Source organism: Hypanus sabinus, chromosome 8 (genome assembly GCF_030144855.1).
Source record: "Hypanus sabinus isolate sHypSab1 chromosome 8, sHypSab1.hap1, whole genome shotgun sequence".
NCBI classification, from domain to species: Eukaryota; Metazoa; Chordata; class Chondrichthyes; order Myliobatiformes; family Dasyatidae; genus Hypanus; species Hypanus sabinus.
Window position 1 is genome coordinate 54187540 of NC_082713.1, and position 22512 is coordinate 54210051.

Consider the following 22512-nt stretch of genomic DNA (forward strand, 5'->3'; position numbering starts at 1 on the left):
CAAAAAGATTTAAAAGATCATCACCCCCTGCGAATTCCCTTCGTCATATTTGAAAATATGTAGCAGTTCACCATTGCTGGAGCTCACTTTCAAGACAGTGCGGGTTCCTTCATATGGTTATCTTTGATCCAACAGAATAGTTCATTGCAATCTTCTCAAAGGCATATGGGAATTGGTAATTGTTGGTATTTAATATTTGAGTAGCCTTGTATATATATTGGCTGATTAAGCATTCTTGTTCATTTGAATAACTTGTTACGAATTACATGTAACATGAATGGAACATGTAATCTTTTCTACCATGTAATAGGTGAGCACCTTGCTTAATGGAAACATGAAGTTACACCCGCATTCCCACACTCCCGTGTCTTCCTTTGAATAAGTTTAATGTTTTGAAGTTACAAAGATAACTGGACTATGTGTTAATCTTAACTGTTAATGGAGTTGTGGATAGTGTAGAAGGCTGGCAAAGAATACAATGTGATAAAGATCAGTTGGAGATGTGGGCACTGAAATTGCAAATAGAGTTTAACCCAGATAAATGTGAGGTGTTGCACCAAGGTAGGGCAAATGTAAAGAAACAGTAGTGTTAACGGCAAGATCCTTAACAGTGTTGCTGAGCACAAAGACCTTGAGATTCAAGTTCATAGTTCTTTGAAAGTGACTACACGGATTGATAAGGTAGTTAAGGCGGCTTATGGAATGCTTCCTCTTATTAGTCAAGACACTGAGTTCAAAAGTCGAGAGGTTATGTTGCAATTTTATAAAACTCTGGTTAGGAGTTTTATAGAACATCTGGAGTATTGCATACAATTCTGGTTGTTCCACTTTAGGAAGGATGTTAAGAGGGTGCGGAAGAGGTTTACCAGGATGCTGCCTGGTTTAGAGGGCACGTTATCATGAGAAGCTGGAAATTCTTGCGTTGTTATCTCTGGAATAACAAAGTCTAAGGGGAGATCTGATAGACATTGATAAGATTATGAAAGGCATTGATAGGAGTAGACAGGAAGTATCTGTTACCCAGGGTTGAAATGTCTAATACCAGAGGCCATGCATTGAAGATGAGAAGGGGTAATTTCAAAGGGGATGTGAGGGTACATTTTTTACTCAAGAGTGTGATGGATGACTGGAATGCACTGCCTGCTATGGTGGTTGAGGCAAATACATTAGAGACTTTTAAGGGATGTTTAGATAGGCACATGGATGTAAGGAAGATGGTGGGATATTATCATTGTGTAGGTAGGAGGGATTAGCATTTGGGTGTTTTTGATTTGCTTTTTACCTGGTTCGGCACAACATTGTAGGATGAATGGCCTGTCCCTGTGCTGTACTGTTCTACGTTCTATGTTATGTGTACATTCAATAAGTGAAAATTCACTTTAATTCCCCTGTTATAGTCTGGGTTAGGGCCAGGATATTAGGGTAAGTGCTAAGTATTTTAACTATAGGTGGAAAAAGAAAACTATCAAAAAAGGCTTTCAGAATTGTTCTTCCACAATCAACTGTCAGTCTGGGATTAACAGCAGAAAAACTGAGCAAATGATGGATAACAAAGTAAAGTGAAAATAAAGAGGCTTTCCCCCTTAACAAATGCTATTACGGGCTTCTTTATGTTTAACATACCTCATTTCGTTTTACGTCCAATCTACCTTGCTCATTCAAAGAGCCCCTTCTCGGTGATCCTCCTGATTTCACAAAACTGACACGCCTTGACATGGGTGATATTGGCTGTGACTTACTGTCTATTGAAGCTTTACGAATTTCATCTAAACTGTGACCAGTTTGAAGCAAAGTCATCTGCTGAAGTACCTCAAGTGGTTCAGTTTTGAATGAAATTACGGACAAATGTTCTGAGATTAACTCTGGATGTATGTTGAATTCTGTTAATCCTTTACGTGGTACAATCCTCACAGGTATTGCATCCTCAGTTTCCAAAAGCTCTGTAATTGCCAAATCATTCAAAGCAATATGAACTATATCCTCTTCTTCAGTTGATGTTGATTGTGATGTCTCCTCTGCAGAAGAAGAGTCAGACAGCTGTATTCCTTCAGTGATATTAAGGATTGAGATTTCTTTTGTGGGAATTGGCTGTTCTGCTGCAATACCCATGTTTAACTTCCTTGAACTGGCATAATCTAAAGGAGGGCTAGTTGGGAAGTAACTAGGTGCTTCAGGTAAATCTTGCATAATATCTGCTACAACTTCTTCTGCAAGAAAACTTGTCTGAGACTGACTTCCTCCTTGAGATGGATGACTGAGTGATTTACTTGAAAGCATATCTGTAACATAAGAATAAATAGCAGCAAAATCCTCTTTTGAGAACCCTCCAGCAAATTCATTTAATGAAAGGGAACTTGCACTAGAAACTTCAAGCTGAGTTGCTCTTTCCTGTTGAATGAGTTCAGAGCTACATAGGTCCTCATTATCCTTTCTTGAAATGTTACATAGAACCGTTTCAACTAAGCGATCTGCATCTCTGCTTACAGTTGAATCTGCTGAAGTGGAAGATGAGGAAAGCTCTTTTTCTGTAATTTTTTGTGCAGTTTTACCATGATAGCTAATTTCTCCAGAAAATCGTGGCTTGCTTGGTGCTAGTTTCCTTAAATTATCTTTATGAAGAGCTGTCCCTGGACTACTGTCTTTTCCAGATGATTCACTGGATGAAGGTAAATGTAGAGAGGACACTGAAGACTCAGGGCTTTGCTTTAATCCTTGCATAATATCTGAAACAATATTTTCTGAAAATAAATTTAACTGGGAAGATGATAGACTTGATTTGTCCGATGATTCCTGCAAAACTGTCACAGATGAGAAAATGGAAAACAATGCATCTGTTAATAGTTCTTCAGACAAATCATCCAGTGCAATAGAACTTTCACTTGAGTGTGGTTTATCATGTTCATGTGACTCTGAACCAAGTTGTTTTTCATTAGACATAGCACCCCACATATTATACAGAGCAGCTTGAACAAGGCTTTCTGCTTCACTGCTTCCAGTTGAAGTTGAAGAAACAGAAAACTTTCTGTCTTTAAAATGTAGTGGGAATGTGCAGGTGGAAGAATATGTATCTATTTCTTTTGTAGGTAATGTCACAAAGGCAGATAGTGGACATATACTCTCTTTGTCTGAGTGTTGTGATGAGATTCTCTGCTCGTCAGGAAACTTATAGCTATTAGTACCCATAGGTTCAAATGGGCAAACACATGGTGATTTAACACTGCTTTCTAATTCTTGCAAGGTATTTGACATAATTGGTTCTGAGAACAGTTTTAATTGAGACGATTTTGTTCTTGCAGTTGTTTCAATCATTGGAGCTTGGAAAATTGGATCTGAAACTCGTGACAAATTTTTCTCTCTTTCCTTTCCTTCCCTACATAATATTTTATATAGATCATCAACTGAAATAAAACTTTCATTATGTTTTTCATCACAAACTGGTGGTGTTGGGATCCATGATACAACAGTCTCTTTTTGTGTTAATGGACACACTGAATCATAGTCAAGATAATCAGCTGTATACACATTTTCCTCACTTTTCTTCTCTTCCAAAGGTATCCATTCTGATTGCTGCTGGTCAATAAATGAGGTGTGTTTTTTGCATTCTGCAATTTTCTGTATGTTCTCTTTAGTTACTGGCTCAAGGAAGAAATCCTGCAGTTCTTGCCTTGTGGTATCCTTTTTAAAAGCATCAGCTTCTCTCAACTTGCATAACAGATCTAAATGGCTTTGATACACACTCTGCTTTACAGTGATAGATTTCAAGACATTGGGTTGTAATACTACATTAATATTTTCAGCCAGATGATGTTCTGAACAGGTATGTTTATGACCCTTACAAATTGCCTTTTCTTCCCCACAGATTTGTCTTTCATCTGAAACAACATGTGGAAGGAAGAAATGTGATCCGATTTCTTCAATTGTTTCAGAAGCAAGTTTTTCCACTCTGGGATCTGATTCAGGAGATTCAGGCAACACAGTATGTGAAACTTGACATTTCTTTTTTTCATCTCTAATGAATTGTACCAATTTACTTGCCATATCTTCGTCAAATGCACCAGATGTTCTAACAAATGGACATACTCCTGTTTCTTCATTTGATGACTCTGAAAGGAATGCTGTATCAACTATATTTTCAACCAATTCTTCAGACATTTTCGTTAAGCCAGAAGTGCCTGGCCTATAGCAACACACATCTTCTGGTGCTTCTTCAGCGACACTATCAAAGGCTGGTGAAATGCTATCTGAATATATTTTTTCACAAATTGATTCTTGTGGTAGGCTGAATGATATTCTCCTTTTACTTACTTTTGAGCTGCTAGTTGACTGCACACTACAGATTTTTGGAGCAGCAGTGTTCTTTGAACTAGTATCAACAATTGACATTCCACAGCTTGTTATTTGTGATTGCATTTCATTTGAGGATACAGAACAAGTAATGATTATTTGAATTTGTTCCAAAACAAATCTGACAAGGTCAACTGAAATTAAATCAGAATATGAAGAAATGGGCTCAGGTGCGATTTCTGTGCATTTTTCTGTACATTTCAAAGGCTTTTTAAGAACAATCTGATTTTGCATTAGTGGTTTCAGAGAAAGAATTTTCTTGACTTGTTCAGTAACATTGCTTACGAAATTAAGTGAAGTAAGCATACTGGCAAAAAATATGATTTGATCTGTCTTCTTTGTGGCTGGTTCAGCCAAAGTTTCATCTATGCTCGAACCAACTTCCAATGAATCTGTACAAGTGTATTTCCTTTCTACCTCTTCAACAATGGCATTGACAAGTTCTTGAGAAACATCACTTACTTCGTTTTTAAGAGGAACAAAGCTTAATGTGGAATCTACCTTCTCAAGTAAAACATCAATAATTTTTGAAACAATATCTTTCAAAACATCTGGGGTGTAAATGGACTTAAGATTCCTCTCTGGAGGTGAAATTACTTTTCTTTCTTCATCAACAATGATTCCAATTTCCTGTGAAAACTTTCCATCATTTAATAATTGCTGTAAAGCAAACTTTATGAGTTCTTTCTTCATAAGTTTTGCTGTCTCTGTTGTCTTCAGATCAGTTACATCTCTAGAACGCGAGGCTAGCATCTCAGTTTTTGTTCGCAATATTTCATGAAGCTGGTTTGTGACCTGTTCACCAAGTTTATTAATGTGTCTTTTTCTTTCACTTGGTACTTTGGTGTGTTTAGCTACTTGACCTGATCCAGAATTTTGTTCTGTATGGGACACCAACGATTTTTTAATTTCATTATATATAGCATTTAAAAAATCTGGAGAGGTAAGGCTTAACTTACATGACTGAGACACTGAGCTTGTCATTTCGTTGAACAGTTTTACAAAACATTCTGTGAATTCGCCAGCAGTATTTGTCAAATCTGTTGATTTATTCGCACATATTTGCTGTTTCTCAGTCTCAGACTTATGTTCTAGCGAATGCAGTGAAAGGCCAATTAATTTTTTGACATGATCTACAACATTTATTGAAGTATCTTCTGGAACTAGTTCAAGGCAAGAATCACTAATGATATGAGACTTATTACCAGTTTCTGATGTCTCTGAAGTTTCAACATCTGCTTTTTTTTGGGTCATAACCATTTCTGAAATCTCACATTTAATTTGAGCTGTAAGTAATTTTAAAAGTTTTTCATCAAGAAGGTCAAATGATTCTTGAATTGGTTTATCATTTTTTGAGTCAGATGGATGCAGAGCAGGTTTATCAAGTGTTTCCAGAACATGTTTATTATCAAGGTGGGTAGGCTTCCGAACTGGTTTACCTTTAATCGCAATTTTTTCTGATTTCCCATCCTTTATTATTTTTATTTCTTTTACTTTGTGGAAAAATGGTAGTCTACCCACACTTTCACTAACTGAAGGTTTTTTGTTAGCAATATTCTTTTTTGTTGTAGCAGGCTTTTTAGATCTTGAAATTGCTTCTGGTAAGTGTTCTGGCCTCTTTCCTAATTTTTGACTTTCTAATGAGGATGATTTAGTGGGACTAATTGAAATCTTACTTAAAGATAATCTGCGCTTCTTCGGCAACTTTTTAATAATAGTTTCTTGTCCCATGAAAGTGTTTCCTGAATGATTCATGACACTTGAATTTAAGCTGGTTTCTTCTAACAGCCGAGATTTTCCTTTTACAGCTACTGAAGTAGTGGGTGCTGGCTTTTCCATTATAAATCCATTATCAGGTTTAAAATCAAAAGTGTCCATTGCAGTTTTTGACATTTCATGCTTGGAAATAACCTTAGTTGAAGATATCACGTTTTCACTTGGTAGATTTAGTTTACCTGCTAAAATATCAGTAACTGATTTCATTATGATGCTGAAGAGCTTCTCATACTGTGACTTAGATACAGAGGAGCCAAATAACATAGCTTCACTTGGCTTGGTATTACGAGGGCTAGAAAGTTGAGCAACTCCAACCTGAGAATCAGTTGTCGGTAGATCTTGAAACAGAAGGCACTTTTGCACTAAGTTGCGAACTAGTTCCTCAGCAACTTCAGTTACTAACAACATTGAGTTCTGTGAAAGCACTGGTGCATTCTGGGGCTGAACTGCAGCAGATTCTAAAGTTTTACCAGATTGCTTTACTGATGCATTTTTAGATGCTGATCTCACAGATTTCCTTCCTGTTCTTTTGTCTGATGAAGAAATAATATTGTCTAAAATAGCATCCACAACATTAGTGACAATGTCACCAGAGGCAAGATTGATATCTAAGTTTGATACCAACTTGTCTAACTTTGTTACGGTTGAAGGTGACTTTATCCATATTAATTCAATATGTAACTCATTTGATAAAATTGCATCTGCTATTGCTTCTGCAGCATTCATAGATTTCCCTTGTTTCTGAACAGGATCTGATTGATCTGAGGCCGGTATCGGGGGTAAAATCCTAGATGACGTCAGATCAGTTTGCGACAAGTTGATAGACATAGACCTTTTCTTAACAGTTGCCATCCTTCCAGTGGAGTTACCAGCAATAAACTGTTCGGGGTCAATTTTACTGAGAGAACGCAAAGCCAAACTGGAACTATCCAGATCAAATTTGCCACCTTTATTAGGTGAGGAAAAACAAAGAAATGTTTAATCTTAAGCAGTAAGCAGAAAAGAAAAATACATTCAGTTTGAGAAATGTCAGTCCAAGCTAAAAGGGAAATCCTTTTTTAGAGCTCTTAATTTCTTCAATGGAATCTAATTTTGGAAGCGTCATTTGATACGTAGTTACTTCTATATTGTGAAATTATTACAAACAATATAAGATAGATTGACACCATCACGTTTTAAACAGTTATTGCATTTCTCCTCTGAGCAATGTATAGAGTTACATATTAATTATCATATAAAAGAACCAAACCTTAATGTAGTATTCTAAAAGTAGTTTACTCCAGGGCTCAAACATGGGCAAAATGATATATTTAATTTTCATGTTAATACAAATCACGTGTTCACATGTTTTTCTGCTGTGGCCAATAAACAATTCTGCTTTAGATCAGATAATTATGTTAATATGCTCGCTCGTTATATGCTATGTTGTGTGATATAGGTGATCATGGTTTTTCCATGCCCATGATTGGTCTTGGCAAATGTTTCTACAGAAGTGTCTTGCCATTACCTTTTTCTGGGCAGTGTCTTTACAAGATAGCTGACCCCAGCCATTACAATACTTGCCGGATTGTCCGCATGACGTGAGTGGTTGCATAACCAGGACTTGTGATATAAATCAGCTGCTCATTAATGTGCAGAAAGTGAATTATATCAGACTTTTGCTATTCCAGATGAATAGATTCACTGAGCAACAGTGTAGGAGCTATATGTCTATTTTCTATTTACATTGTATTTGGTGTTGCAGGTTCATTATGTTTATTATGGTAGTTAATAGGAGAAACCATGGTAAAAGTGAAGAGTTGTGGTAATGTATTCATGTCTTTAGTCAGTTAGAGTTAGAGACAGCCATGTATGATATCTTTTTTGTTGATCGCTTAATTATGCTGCTAAATAATGCTTAAAATTGCTTAATTACATTTAATTACACTGTAGAAAGCTTAAATACGTTTATTACACTAAGACTGTTTATTTTGTTAAATTGCTAGTGTTAGTTAATTAGTTTTATCGCTTTAAGATTGTTTTGCTAGTTGCCTAATAAAGGATCAAATACATTTCTTTGATTTTGAAACTTTATTATTGGATTCAAATGGAACGTGTGTCATCTAATGGTGGGTTAACTCCTCCATAATTACTCTGTAACAACAGTGTTGGTTTGTTTGAGAAGCGGCTACATTTTGTCAATAAAAAAGGATTGACAGTTATAGCAAACAACCATCTGTCTTCGGCAAAGGACTGCATCGAACCTGTGGGCGAAATGAGAAAGCAACATGATAAACTAGGAGCAGCTTATAGCAAGTAATGACCTTTTGTTGATTCATGCTGTGTGTTTGGTGTTGGAACACAGTTTGGAATAGTCTTCGCTGACCTTACCGTAAGCTCTATAGTGTGGTGTTTGCCTCAAAGTTTGAAATGCTGAAATATTTTGCTTCCCTACATTTGAAATGACTGCTGTTTGTTGGGAGTGAAAGAGAAATTATACTTACTAGGAAAGCTTTAGTGAGTAGAATTGAAAGTTCTCAAAAGGAATAGAAGACCATTGTGGGCAAGATTAAATATTTAATTCCATTAATTAGAAGTTTTTTGCAAGAAAAATAAATGTCTTGCAAGTGTAGTCTCACTTTGAAGATTTATAAACTCTTTGTGAAGCTGTTGCTCAGTGACATAATATGTTGTCTTTAATTCCTATCCCAGAGCAAGGAAAACAAATCAAAAGCTTGATTATGTCCTGATGAAGGGTCTCAGCCCAAAACGTCGACAGTGCTTCTTCCTATATGCTGCCTGGCCTGCTATGTTCCACCAGCATTTTGTGTGTTTTGCTTGAATTTCCAGCATTATCAGATTTCCTGTTTGCAAAATCAAAAGCTTTGCAAATATTGAGACTCATATTAATGAGGTCACAACAAAGGCTGAACAATGGCTGAAACATACATGCAAGGTTGAAGGTCATGTTGTTGAAGCAAGTGAAAATGTTTATCAAATTCCAGGGCATGCTTTGACTATGTATAAAGCTGATGGTTTACAGGATGATATACACCCGGACGGCAATGTGTCAAATGTGCATGCTGCAGGTTCAATTGGTAGCACAGCATACTGTGTGCCTGATACCTCCTTCAGTATGCATTAAAGCAGAGGCTGACTTAGCTGAGTTATGCGCAAGGCAACAAATATTGAAGGATAAACATGAGTTGGATGAACAAGCAGAGCTGATAGGCAGAAGTATGGAACAGCTTAAGATGCTGGAAGAAATTGCAGCCAAGATGGTCAAAGCAAAAGTGTTGAATGCCACAAGTGCTGTGGGTGCTAAAAGTACTCCAGCAGGATAGTTCTACAGTATGAATTCCTGTATTGGCATGGCACGGAGAAAATCCAACATACTCAATGTCAATGTTGATACACTTGTTCCTCAAACGTCTAGAAGCTCGGGGTTGGGACCCCAAGAGGTACTCTCACCCTGCACCAAGGAGGCACTCTGAACATATGTTATGTCCAAAAGCTCAAGGTGCTTCTGGGGACATAAACTTACCCTATGGAAACACGCATGTTTCAGAAAACAGAAGTCAAAATAGTGTGCTGGAGGCCACAAGGATATGAAAGGAAATAGCAACCATATTGGTACAACAACAGTGCTCAATAGAGAGATTCAAATCTTTGAAGGCAATCCCTTGCAATGTCACACATTTATCAGGGCTTTTAAGAATAGTGTCAAAGGCAAGACTGATGATTATGGTGACCATCTCTATTTCCTTGAACAGTTCACTGATGGTTGCCTTAGAAAGCTTGTCAAAAATTACCTGCAAGCCAATCCAGGGGAAGAGTATCTAAAGGTCAAGACTTTACTACAGGAACGTTTTCATAATGAACAGAAAATTGCATCAGCCTACATGTGAAAGGCTCTTTCTTGGCCACCTATTAAATCTGAAGATGAGAGGGCTCTTCGATCTCTTTCTTAGAGGCTGTTGTAATGCAATGGGAGAAGTTTGCTACATGCAAGAGCTGGACATGCCTATCGATTGTTGAAAAGAAGTTGCCTTATGTGCACAGGGGTAATGGAGATGTGTGGCCTGTAAACTACTAGATAAGCACAACCATGAGGGTACTTTCACTGATTTTGTTGAGTTTATCAAAAAATAAGTGAGGATTTCTCCACACATGGTGTACAGAAATATATGGGATACTACACCAACTGCAGTAACCAAAGTCGTAAACTAAGTCATAAATTTGTTCGAAGGCTAAAGGAAGCAGCTTTGAGTAAACCTAAAATTCAGCCTGGAACTAAAAAGAAATGGTCTCATCAGTCGAAAGGATTCTGCGACGGTGAACATACACTGGATTTGTGCTCTTAGCTGGAGAAAAAAATTTCATAATGAGAATATTGCCTTTCGAAAAGAAAATGGTGTCTGCTTTGGTTGGTTGTGCATGGGACACATCAGCAAGGATTGTAGGAAGGGTCTTTCATGCAAGATGCACAGTGGCAAGCGTCCTAGTATACTTCATCTGATGAAAAGGGTGCAGATTCAAAACAAGCTGTGAAAGAATCAGACACTGCAGCAACTATCTCCTTGGTATCTAATGATCTTACAGGGGCTGGAAATCATGATTGTAAACATATTATAATTCCAGTTCAGGGGAAGTCTAAGAAGGGTTAACAAGACAGTGGGTACTTAAGTCTTCCTGGATCAGGGAGGACTGCACTGAAGGTAGCTACCCCATTTAAGTGGCTGGCTTAGACAGTGAGAACTACTGTGAACTGCCTAATGTCAATATGCAGGAAAATATGCATGTCCATAAAGGGAACATTCCTCGTCAGTGAGATCTCCAGGAATGGTCTCACTTGAAGTATTATCATTCAAGAGAAATTGAGCTGCCTAAGGCATTGGAGCTGTTGCAAATGGTTTTCAGTATTAATGATGGACTCTATACAATCAGAGCAATGTTGGGTTGGACTGTTAATTAACCACTGAAAGGAGACTATGCTGGTAGAAGAGACAATGTTTAGCCAGAGCTGACGGTTAGCAGGATTTCAGTTTTGAACTTGGATGACCTTTGGTAGCAGCAATTCCTGACAGATTTGCCTGAATGCAGTTCGGATGAACAATCTAGTTTGTTAAGATCATAAATTCATGGAGCTGGTGGCTAGTTCTGTAAAACTGGTGGGTGTAAGTACCAGATTAGTTTACCTCTGAGAAAGAAGGATGTTAATGTGCCCAATAACTAGAAGATTGCTGAACAGTGTGCTCTGGATCTAAAGAGGTTCAAGAAGGTTGTGTCATTTCATGCTGGCTATACAGCTTTCATGAAGGATGTCATCTCCAAAGGTTATGCTGAAAGTGTGCTAACAGATGGGAAAGTCCAGTATATTCCGCATCATGGTACTTTTACCCTAGAAAAAGGGAAACACTGTATTGTGTTTTCATGTGGAATGACTTTTCAGGTAATATAACTTAATGCTCAGTTGTTACAGGGACCAGTTCTTATCAGCTCACTGATTAGAATCATAAGTAGATTCCGAAAAGAAGCAGCAGTAATCATAGTGGCTATTGAATCAATGTCTCATCAGGTTAAAATGCCAGGGGAAGGTACAGACCTACTTGGGTTTCCCAAGTGGCCTGATGATGACCTCAGCTGAGATATAGTGGAGTTTAGAATGATCTAGAATGAGTACATCTCTTTGGAACAACTTCACCATTGAGTTGTACCAATTTTGTTCTTAGAAAATGTGCAGACGACAATGAAGCACAGCTCAGTCGTAAGACTGTGGATAATGTTTTTCACTGCTTGTGTTGATGATTGCCTGGTATTAGTGTCCTGAGGAAGAAGAGGTGTCTGTCATGACCTTGTATCCATTTGTGCTAAAGGCAATTTTCGAGCTACGAGGTGGATAAGCAACAGACATAGTGTGCTATCTGTAATACCAGAAGAGCAAAAAGCAAAAGACGTGAAGGATTTGGATCAAGATATTCCTTCGGTGGAGGGAGTACTGGGTGTGCACTGGAGTAATCAGTCTGATATTTTCAAGTTTAAGATCACGATCCAAGATAGAATGCTCACCAGAAGGGGGATCCTCTCCACAGTTTGTTCCACCTATGATACTTTAGGAATTATGAATCCAGTGATGTTATCTGCAAAGAAGATCCTACAAGATCTATGTAAGAAAGAGCTTGGCTGGAATGATACTATACCAACATCAGTTGTTGACAGAGTGGACAAGCTGACTGAAAGAACTTGGTCAACTGGAAGACTTCAAGATTGCTAGATATTTGGAACCCTTGGGTTTTAGAGAAGTTACTGTTGCACAATTATAGCACTTTACAGACATGAGCGAAGTTAGCTACAGAGCAGCAACCTACCTATTACATTCACAAGTGCACGGTACTCTTAACATGGTAAAATCTAGGGTAGCTCCATTGAAGTCCACTCCTCATATGAAGCTCATTGCTGCTATGATTCAAGCCAAATGCCCACACTGTGGCAGAAAGAGTTGCACAGGCAGCTTCAGGACTCAGTTTTTGGACTGATAGTACTTCTGTGCTAAAGTACAGGTGTTCCTCCCCCCCCCCACCTTATCTGTCTTAAGCCGAAATGGCGTAAAGCGAAGAACCATTAATTTATATGGGAAGAATTTTCCTATAAGCAAAAATCCTCGTTGTAATGCGAAAACAGGTTACTAATGTAGGTCTTTTGTTAAAGTGAAGGCGTAAAGCAAACATTCGTAAAGCGGGGGACATCTGTATACCAAGAATGAAACTTCCAGGTTCTGCATCTTCATCGCTAACAGAGTTTCACAGAATTCAGAAATTCTTAAGGTCTCACAGATATCTCAATGGAAGTATGTGAATACTTCAAATAACCCAGTACATGTGGCCTCTAGTGGGTCAAGAGTGAAGCCTTCTCTGAAGAATAAGACTGGGTGCCAGGGCCTCAGTATTTTCTTAAGCCCGAAAGCAAACGGCCTGTGAATTTCAATTGTTCTGGAGAACTCTGCTAGATGATCTGGAAGTCAAGGGGAACATTACAATGAATGCCATGCAGATTTAAGAGGAGATGGATGTGGTAACATGTATAATCCATCACTTCTTTTCTAGGGTCCGTTTGGGGGAAGACAATGGCTTGGATTCTTAGGCTTAAGAACCTACTCTTGTTTCTTAGTTGGAAGAGGAAGCAAGTGAACATTACTCTTGCTCTGTCTGAATTGGATGAAGAACAACAAAGGTATTCTTTGGAGAGAGAGCTTGAGAAAAGTCTTATCAATTGAGATTACCTATCAGTAGGGGAGCTCAGAAAGGCTGAATTAAAAAATGTTCTTTTTTTCAGAGACAAAGATTTCTAGATGAATTCTCAGGTTTTCAGAGGGAGAAAGTGTGAAAAGGAACAGTCATATTTTCAAGCTTAATCCAGTAGTTGAAGATGGTGTCTTGAGAGTTGGTGGACCGCTTAGTAGGGTGGCCATGCCAGAGGAGTCATCTTAGTCATCTTATTATACTGGCAAAGGGTCTTCATATCTCAGATCTCAATATGAGGCATGTACATCAAGAAGTGGAACATGGTGGTCATAACCACGTTATCAAGCTTGCGCCAAAAATAAGGGATTCCTGGTGCTTGTACAGCTATAACAAGTGTGTTGTTCATTGACTGTTGCACGCAGTTCCAGGATGTCAGTGGATGGTGGATCTACCTCTGGACAAGATCCCTCCAAATGAACCCCTGTTCACATGTGTAAGAATGGTCCACTTTGGACATTTTGAAGTGAAAAGCAGAAGAAGCCGGGTAAGGAGGTACAGGATTGCTAAAGCATCATCTGATCCCAATGACTTGGAAGTGTAAACACCTTCCATCCATTGCTTTCGAAGAACTCACCATCCTTACCACCCAGAGAGTTTCAAAACAAAGATGTTTATGCTCGACATAGGTGGAAGCAAGTCCAATACACGTCAAACTTGTTTTGGAAACGGTGAGTGAAGGAGTATTTACAGCAAATACAACAATGGCAGATCAGAAATGGTCAAGTATAAGACGCAATTTCCTCCCAGAAGATATTGTGCTTATGGTTGATGACATAGCATCTCAAAACTCATGGATCATGGGAAGAATCATCCAAATTATTTCAGACAGAAGATTTGTGTGACAGGTAGGCATCAAGACAAAGACCAGCTGTCTGAATTGGCCTATAACCAAGATCTGTTTGCTACAGGAGGCAGAGATTTAAGGAGCTACTGCTCTAGAAGATTCATGATTCTGTCTTGTAAGAGAGTGGTGTAAAAGTTCACTCTGTACTGGGCTAACTGCTGGTAACCTCTGGCCTAGATGAATGTGCATGACTTGTCTGGAAGAAGAAGAAAGAAGAAAGAGGACATTTGTGTGATTATTATGATTTCATGTCTTCTTTTTTGGTAGTATGTAGTTGTGATTATTATAGTATAATAATTAAGAGGCTGGGATTTAAGAGCCACATAACTGATTTCTATCTGCATTGTAACTTAAGTTGTGCATTTATTGTGGTAGTTAATCACATAGGTGGGGGCATGGTAAAAGTGAAGAATTGTGGTTAGGTATTTATGGTCTGAATTTATTTAATTAGAGTTAGAAACAGCCAGTTATGATATCTTTTATGTTGACCACTTAATTATGCTTAGTAACTTAAAATCATTTAATTACTTTTAGTTATATTGAAGAAAGCTTAAGTATATCTATTATGCTAAGATTGTTTATTTTGTTAAATCACTAGTTTTAGTGAATTAGTTGTATTGCTTCAAGATTGTTTTGCTAATTGCTTAAAGGATCAAATGTATTTCTTTGACTTTGAAACAGTATTATCGGATTCAAATGGAAGGCACGCCTACAGGATTACACCACCCCCCACCCCCTGTGATCAGTCACTAACAGCAGTGTTGGTTTGTTTGAGTAGCCGCTACAGTTAGTAATCATATCCTAGGATAAAAAATTTTACCTTTGTCATGAGCATTTCTAATTAGAAAAAGTCAGACTGAAATGATCTGTGTTAGGAATACATCTTTAGAATGAAATGTGATGTAAAGCTGTAAGGCACATGATGCTGAACATCAACAAGTTGAAAAGTGGATAGGAGGAATTGAGTAATAATGAGCAGGTTATCATAATAAAGTAATAGATTACAAAAGAAAATGTGGATTAGAGGTGTTAGTTTAATATATTTTTAAAAATCTTAATAAAGATTTATCTCAGATAGATAGGGTAATGAGTTTTGGCTTTAATAATAAAAAACCTGGAAAGAGAAAATGTAAAATAAAATGGATTTTTAAATAAAAAACAAAATCCTCCAGAGCTGAAGTAATCACATCATAAAAAGTAGTGAATACAGTTCAGGATAAAAATCAACTAATTCACCAGTCAAAGTCATCTATCGAAGACTCCCCCACAGTCCCTTCTGACAATGGGATAGTTTACATATATTTATGCAATGTCAAAACCTAGCAGCATAAATGGAGTGATGCTTCACTTCTCAATGAGCTCAATACCTTTTAAGTGTAAATCCACACAGCAACCAGTGGCCCTGTGATCTTTGTCCTAGATAAGGACAATATCTGGTGCCTCCCCATTTCAAATCAACTTCCCATTCGTATTCCAACATGTCAGTCCATGGCCTCCTCTACTACTGGGATGAAGCAACACTCAGGTTGCAGGAGCAACACCTTATATTTCATCTAGGTAGCCTCTAGCCTGATGGCATGACCATTGATTTCTCAAGCCTGGTAATTTCCCCCCACGCCTTCAGCATTCCCCATTACCATTTCCCTCCCTCATCTTACCTCCTTACCTGCCCATCACCTCCCTCTGGTGCTCCACCCCCTTCGCTTTCTTCCATGGCCTTCTGTCCTCTCCTGTTAGATTTCCCCTTCTCCAGTTCTTTATTCTTTCACCAATCGGCTTCCCAGCTCTTTACTTCACCACTCCACTTCTCCTGATTTCACATATCATCTACTACCTTGTATGTCTTCCTCACGCGCCCCCCCCCCCCACCTTCTTACTCTGACTTCTCCTCTCTTTTTTCTAGTCCTAATAAAGGTTCTCAATTTGAAAAGTTGACTGTTTACTCTTTTCCATAGATACTGCCTGGCCTGCTGAGTTCCTCCAGCATTTTGTGAGTGATACTTTAATTTCCAGGATCTGCAGATGTTCTCTTGTATTGAACATTCTAGCCAAGTTCACAGACATCTTCAACCTCTCATTGCTGCTGTATGAAGTTCCAACCTGCTTCAAAAGGGAAGCAGTCATTCTGGTGCCCAAGAAAAGCAGGCTGAGCTGCTCAATGACTCATCTATTGTAATGATGTGCTTCGAGAGGTTGCTTCTGACTAGAATTAACTTCTGCCTGAGCAAGAACCTGGATTGACTATAATATGCCTACTACCACTACATGTCCATAGCAGACACAATCTCACTGGCTCTCCATTCTGTTTTGGAGCACCGACAGCATATAACAGCAAAATATACACTGGATTTAATGATTACAGCTCAGTGTTCAATATCATTATCCCTCCATAGTAATAACCAAACTTCTAAACCTCTGTACCTCCCTCCTCAACTTCTTTCTCATCAGACAACAATCAATATAGATAAATGATAACATCTTCTCTTATTGAGAAACAGCCTAGGCACACCTCAAGGATACAGCTTAACCCAATTCTCTGCTCTCTATACTGATGACTACATGGCTAAGCACTGCTCAAACACCATCATAAATTTGCAGATGACATTATTGTTGTTGATAAATCTCAATGGTGACAAGGGAGCATACAGGAATGAGACAGGTCATCAGGTTGAGTGGTGTCACAACAACAACCTCACACTCAGCCCCAGAGGATTCATTTGTGGATTTCAGGAAGATGAAGTCAGGATACACACCCATCAGTTCAGAGTATCAGCAATGAAAAAGGTGAGCAGCTTTAAGTTCCTGGATGTCAACATCTCAGACAATCTGTCCACAGCCCAGAACATTGATGCAATCATTAAAAAAAGCAAACTTGCAGTTCTACTATGTTAGAAGTTTGAAGATATTTGGTAGGTCACTAAAGACATCTGCAATCTGTATAGTACAATGGACAGTATTCTGACTGGTGGCAACTCAGCCCAGAATGAAGACCCCATTGCACAGGAATTGCAAGAAGTTTATAGATTCAGCCAGCGAGATCGCCTTTTGGAAAGGTGCAAAAATAACACAGTTGTTGTCATGGACAACTTCAACTTAATATTGAGTACAAAGGTTTAGGTGGGGTGGAATTTGTTAGGTGTGTACAGAAAAGATTTATGACACATGTGGAGAAGCTGACTGGAGGAAAAGCTATTTAGGATTTAGTACTAGGCAATGAACCTGGTCAAGTAATAGATTTCTTGGTGGGTGATCATTTCAGATACATGAACTCTCTAAACTTTACTACAGCCTTGGACAGGCATAGTAGATGGTATACAAAAGCATTTAATTGGGAGAGGATGAATTATGATGCTATTGGGCAGGAACTTGGGGGTGTAAATTAGGAACAGATGTACTAAAGGAAATGCACAGTGGATGTTGTTTAGATAGACAGATAGATAGATACTTTATTGATCCCAAAGGAAATTAGTGTCACAGTGTCATTACAAATGAACAGATATACAAATATATAAATATTAGAAGAGAAATAAAGAAGAATAAAAAATAAGCTACCTCAAACAGTCTAACGGGAGGGGGGGGGGGGTGTCATCACTTCCCTGGCTATAGGTTGACTCATAAAAAAGCCTAAGGGCCGAGGGCACCTGCATGGAGTTCTAGGTAAGTTTGTCCCACTGAGGCAGGGGGAAGAATGATAGGGTGAAGGAATCAAGGTTGACAAGAGATGTGGAATTCAAGAGAAAGAAAGAAGCAGACTTAAGTTTTAGGAAGCAAGGATCAGACAGAGCTCTAGAGAGTTATAAGCTAGCGACAAAGGAGCCTAAGAAGGGACTAAGAAAAGCAAGAAGGGAGCGTAAGAAGGCCTTGGTGAGCAGGATTAAGGAAAATCCCAATGCATTCTACACGTACATGAAAAATAGGAAGTTGACCAGAATGAGAAAAGGACCGGTCAGGGGTAAAAGAGGAAACATGTGCCTGGAGCCCTAGGAGGTAATGATGGTCCTAAAGAATACTTTGCCTCAATATTTATCAGTGAGATGGATCATAACTTTTGTGGAGATGGCATAAAACAGCTGATGTGCGAGAGCGGGGGGTTCCAATTGGGGTCCATGGACACTTCACTTAATAGTATTGGTCAATGGCATAAAAAAGGTTGGGAATGCCCGTGCTGGAGCATGTCAACATTAAGAAAGAGGGTGTGCTGGACATTATAGACCAGCGAATCTTACCCCAGTGGTTGGTAAGTTGATGGAGAAGATCCTGAGACACAGGATTTATGAACATTTGGAGAGGTATGATATGATTAGGAGTAGTCAGCATGGCTTTGTCAAGGGAAGGTCGTGCCCCACGAGCCTGATTGAATCTTTTGAGGATGTGACTAAACACATTGTTGAAAGAAGAGCAGTAGATGTAGCATAAATGGATTTCAGCAAGGCACTTGATAATGTACCCCATACAAGGCTTACTGAGGAAGTAAGGAGGCATGGAATCCAAGGGAAAATTGTTTTGTGGATCCAGAACTGGCTTGCCCACAGAAGGCAAAGAGTGATTGTAGATGGGTCATATTCTGGATGGAGGTTGGTCACCAGTGGAGTGCCTCAGGCATCTGTTCTGGGACCCTTACTCTTCATGATTTTTATAAATGACCTGGATGAGGAAGTGGAGGGATGGGTTAGTAAGTTTGCTGATGACACAAAGGTTGGAGGTGTTGTGGATAGTGTGGAGGGCTGTCAGATGTTACAGCAGCACATTGATAGGATGCAAAACTGGGCTGAGAAGTGGCAGATGGAGTTCAACCCAGAGAAGTGTGAAGTGGTTCATTTTGTAAGGTCAAAAATGATGACTAGTGTGGCGTGCGACCAAGTGGATAAGGCATCAGTCTAGTGATCTGAAGGTCGCTAGTTCGAGCCTTAGCTGAGGCAGTGCGTTGTGTCCTTGAGCAAGGCACTTAACCACACATTGCTCTGCGATGGCACCAGTGCCAAGCTGTAGGGGTCCTAATGCCCTTCCCTTGGACAACATTGGTGGCATGAAGAGGGGAGACTTGCAGCATGGGCAACTGCAGGTCTTCCATACAACCTTGCCCAGGCCTCAGTCATCATTGAAAATCAATGGACGACCGAAGAAGAAGAATGATGGCAGAATATACCGTTTGTAGTATTAATGGTAAGACTCTAGGCAGTGTGGAGGATCAGAGAGATCTTTGGGTCCAAGTTCATAGGACACTCAAAGCAGCTGCACAGATTGACTCTGTGGTTAAGCAGGTGTACGGTGTATTGGCCTTCATCAATCGTGCAATTGAATTTAGAAGCCAAGAGGTAATGTTGCAGCTATATAGCACCTTGGTCAGACCCCATTTGGAGTACTGTGCTCAGATCTGGTTGCTTCACTACAGGAAGGATGTGGAAGCCATAGAAAGGGTGCAGAGGAGATTTACAAGGATGTTGCCTAGATTGGGGAGCATGCCTTACGAGAGTAGGTTGAGTGAACTCGACCTTTTCTCCTTGGAGCAACAGAGGATGAGACGTGACCTGATAGAGGTATATAAGATGATGAGAGGCATTGATCATGTGGGTAGTCAGAGACTTTTTTCCAGGGCCAAAATGGTTGCCACAAGAGGACACAGGTTTAAGATGCTGGGGAGTAGGTACAGAGGAGATGCCAGGGTTAAGTTTTTTACTCAGAGTGTGGTGAGTGGCTGGAATGGGCTGCCGGCAACAGTGGTGGAGGCAGATACAATAGGATCTTTTAAGAGACCTTTGGATAGGCACATGGAGCTCAGAAAAATAGAGAGTATAGTAAGCCTAGTAATTTCCAAGGTAGCGACATGTTCAGCACAATTTTGTGGGCCAAAGGGCCTGTATTATGCTGTAGGTTTTCTATGCTTCTACGTTTTGAAAAACAAGGCCAAATGAGATATACCCCAGGTTACTAAAGGAAGAGAGGAAAGGGACTGCAACACCTTGGGCAATGATCTTTACATCCTCACTAGCCACATGAATAGTGAGGATTGGCCAGTGGCAAATGTTGTATCTTTGTTCAAGAAAGACAATAAGGATAATCCTGAGAATTACAGACCAGTGAGTCTTACATCAGTGGTGGGCAAACTACGGGACAGGATTCCTAGAAACAGGTTTTACGAGCATTTGGAGAAGCATAGTTTGATTTGGGATAGTCAGGATGGCTTTGTGAGGGGCAGGTCATGCCTCATAAGGCTGACTGAATTCTTCAAGAAAGTGACAAAACAAATTGATGAAGGTAGAACAGTGGTTATGGTGTATGTGCACTTTAGTAAGGTGTTTGACCAGGTTACCATGGTAGGCCCATTCAGAAACTCAGGAGGCATGGGATCCACAGAAACCTGGCTACGTGGATTCAGAATTGGCTTGCCCATGGAAGGCAGATGGTGCATATTCTGCCTGGATGTCAGTAATTGGTAATGTTTCACATTAACAGTTCAGGGACCCCTGAACTTTGTGATTTTTGTCAGTGATTTGGATGAGGAAGTGGAGGGTTAGTAAGTTTGCAGATGACACAAAGGTTGGTGGTGTTGTGGATAGAGTAGAAAGCTGTCATAGGTTACAATGGAAACTGATAGGATGCAAAGCTGAGCTGAAAAGTGGCATTAAATCCAGAAAAGTTTAAAGTGATACGCTTTAAAGTGGAACTTTACAGGCAGAGTACAGTATTAATGGCAGGATTCTTAGCAGTGTGGAGGAACAGTAAGATCTTAGGGTCCATAGATCTCTCCACATTGCTGCGCAAATTGAAAGGGCATGTTGGCCTTCATTATTTGAGGATTGAGTCCAAGAGCTGCGAGGTAATGTTGTAACTCTATAAAACTCTGGACAAAACATACAAAATGAAGGAGAAACTTAGCAGTCCAGGCATCATCCATGAAAAAGAGTAAACAGTCGAAGTTTCTGGGTGAGACCCTTTTTCAAGGCTTTCTTGAAAAAGCATCCCAACCCAAGTTGTCAACTGTTTACTCTTTTCCATAGATGCTGCCTGGCCTGCTGAGTTCCTCCAGCATTTTGTGTGTGTTGCTTAGATTTCCAGCATCTGCAGATTTTCTCATCTATGAAACTTGGATTAGCCTACACTTGGAGTAATGTATCCAATTCTGATTTGGTTTCCTTATTATCAGAAAGTAGTGAATGCTTTAGAGAGGGTGCAGAGGTGATTTACTAGGAGTTTGCCTGGATTAGAGAGAATGATGTGAAGAACTATAAAAGATGGCACCAGAGGTATATGCAGACCCAGGTGACTTCTTCCAGTTCATTTGCAGAACAGCTCATTCTTCTTTTCTCATGTCCCCCTTCCTTTTAAGGTGGGGATCCTGTCGGAGTCCATGATCTACGGCTGCAGCTCAAACTACAGTTCTCCATGGATGATGGGTTTTCGTTCTCGTCATTTCAATATCGCCAGGAGTGGCCTGGAAGATATGTGCCTTCGGGGTGACCCAGTTCCTCGCTGATGTCACTGGCAGAAGTGTCGTGGGAGACTGAAACATCAGAACAGCTTGTGGAACTGGAGTGATCCCCCCCTTCCTTTCTCACTCTTGATGGAGTGTGAGAGTCTGTTAGTCCACATGATAGGGGACTCAGAAAAGCAACACGGCAAATTGTACCATCAGAACAGTGACCTACTGTTGTCCATCTCTCTTTCTTGCTAGTGAGAGAGAACCCATTGATAGTCAATACGTATTTGGTAAGCCAGAACCAGAGTATCGTTTTCAGTCTGGTTACCACTTTGTAGGATGGTTGTGAAGGTCCTCGATGGGATGCCTAGAAGATTTAGTTGAATGGCTGTAGACATAAGCAATTTTTAGTACAAAGATCAAATGCAAAAATTGCACATATTATTCTTCAAAGGTTGAGAGGTGATTCGATGGAGATGTTACTCATGATAAAGGGCTTAAACACATGAAAAAAGGAAAATTGATAACTGGAGTACACATATTTACCATGATTAGCAAATGAAACACAAGTGAAAATCTATTAAATGAACAGAGTGATGATGATTTGAAATCCATTGCTTTGAAAGGATAGTTGAAGCAGATTTAATTGCCACTTTCAAAAACAAATTAGGATGGATTCCAGAGGATAAAGAAAACTATCAGATTGTTAAGGGCAAGGAAAATGTGTGAGTGTATTCCTCTTACAGAAAGGTAGCAATTGCTCACTTCCTGTTTGTAACATTTATATGATTCGAATTATATCTTCTTCAGAATCCCATCTCTCTGCCAACTTTCTATGTCTTTCCTGCATC

General features: G+C 39.4%; 1 protein-coding gene across 1 annotated transcript in view; it reads right to left on the reverse strand.

Annotated features, from left to right (window-relative positions):
- The window catches only part of LOC132398151 (uncharacterized), a 79223-nt gene that overhangs the window by 14927 nt on the left and 41784 nt on the right, over positions 1-22512 (reverse strand). The window contains exon 12 of the mRNA XM_059977198.1: positions 1624-7067. Coding sequence (XP_059833181.1) covers positions 1624-7067 — 5444 coding nt within the window. The remainder of the gene's footprint in view (positions 1-1623; positions 7068-22512) is intronic.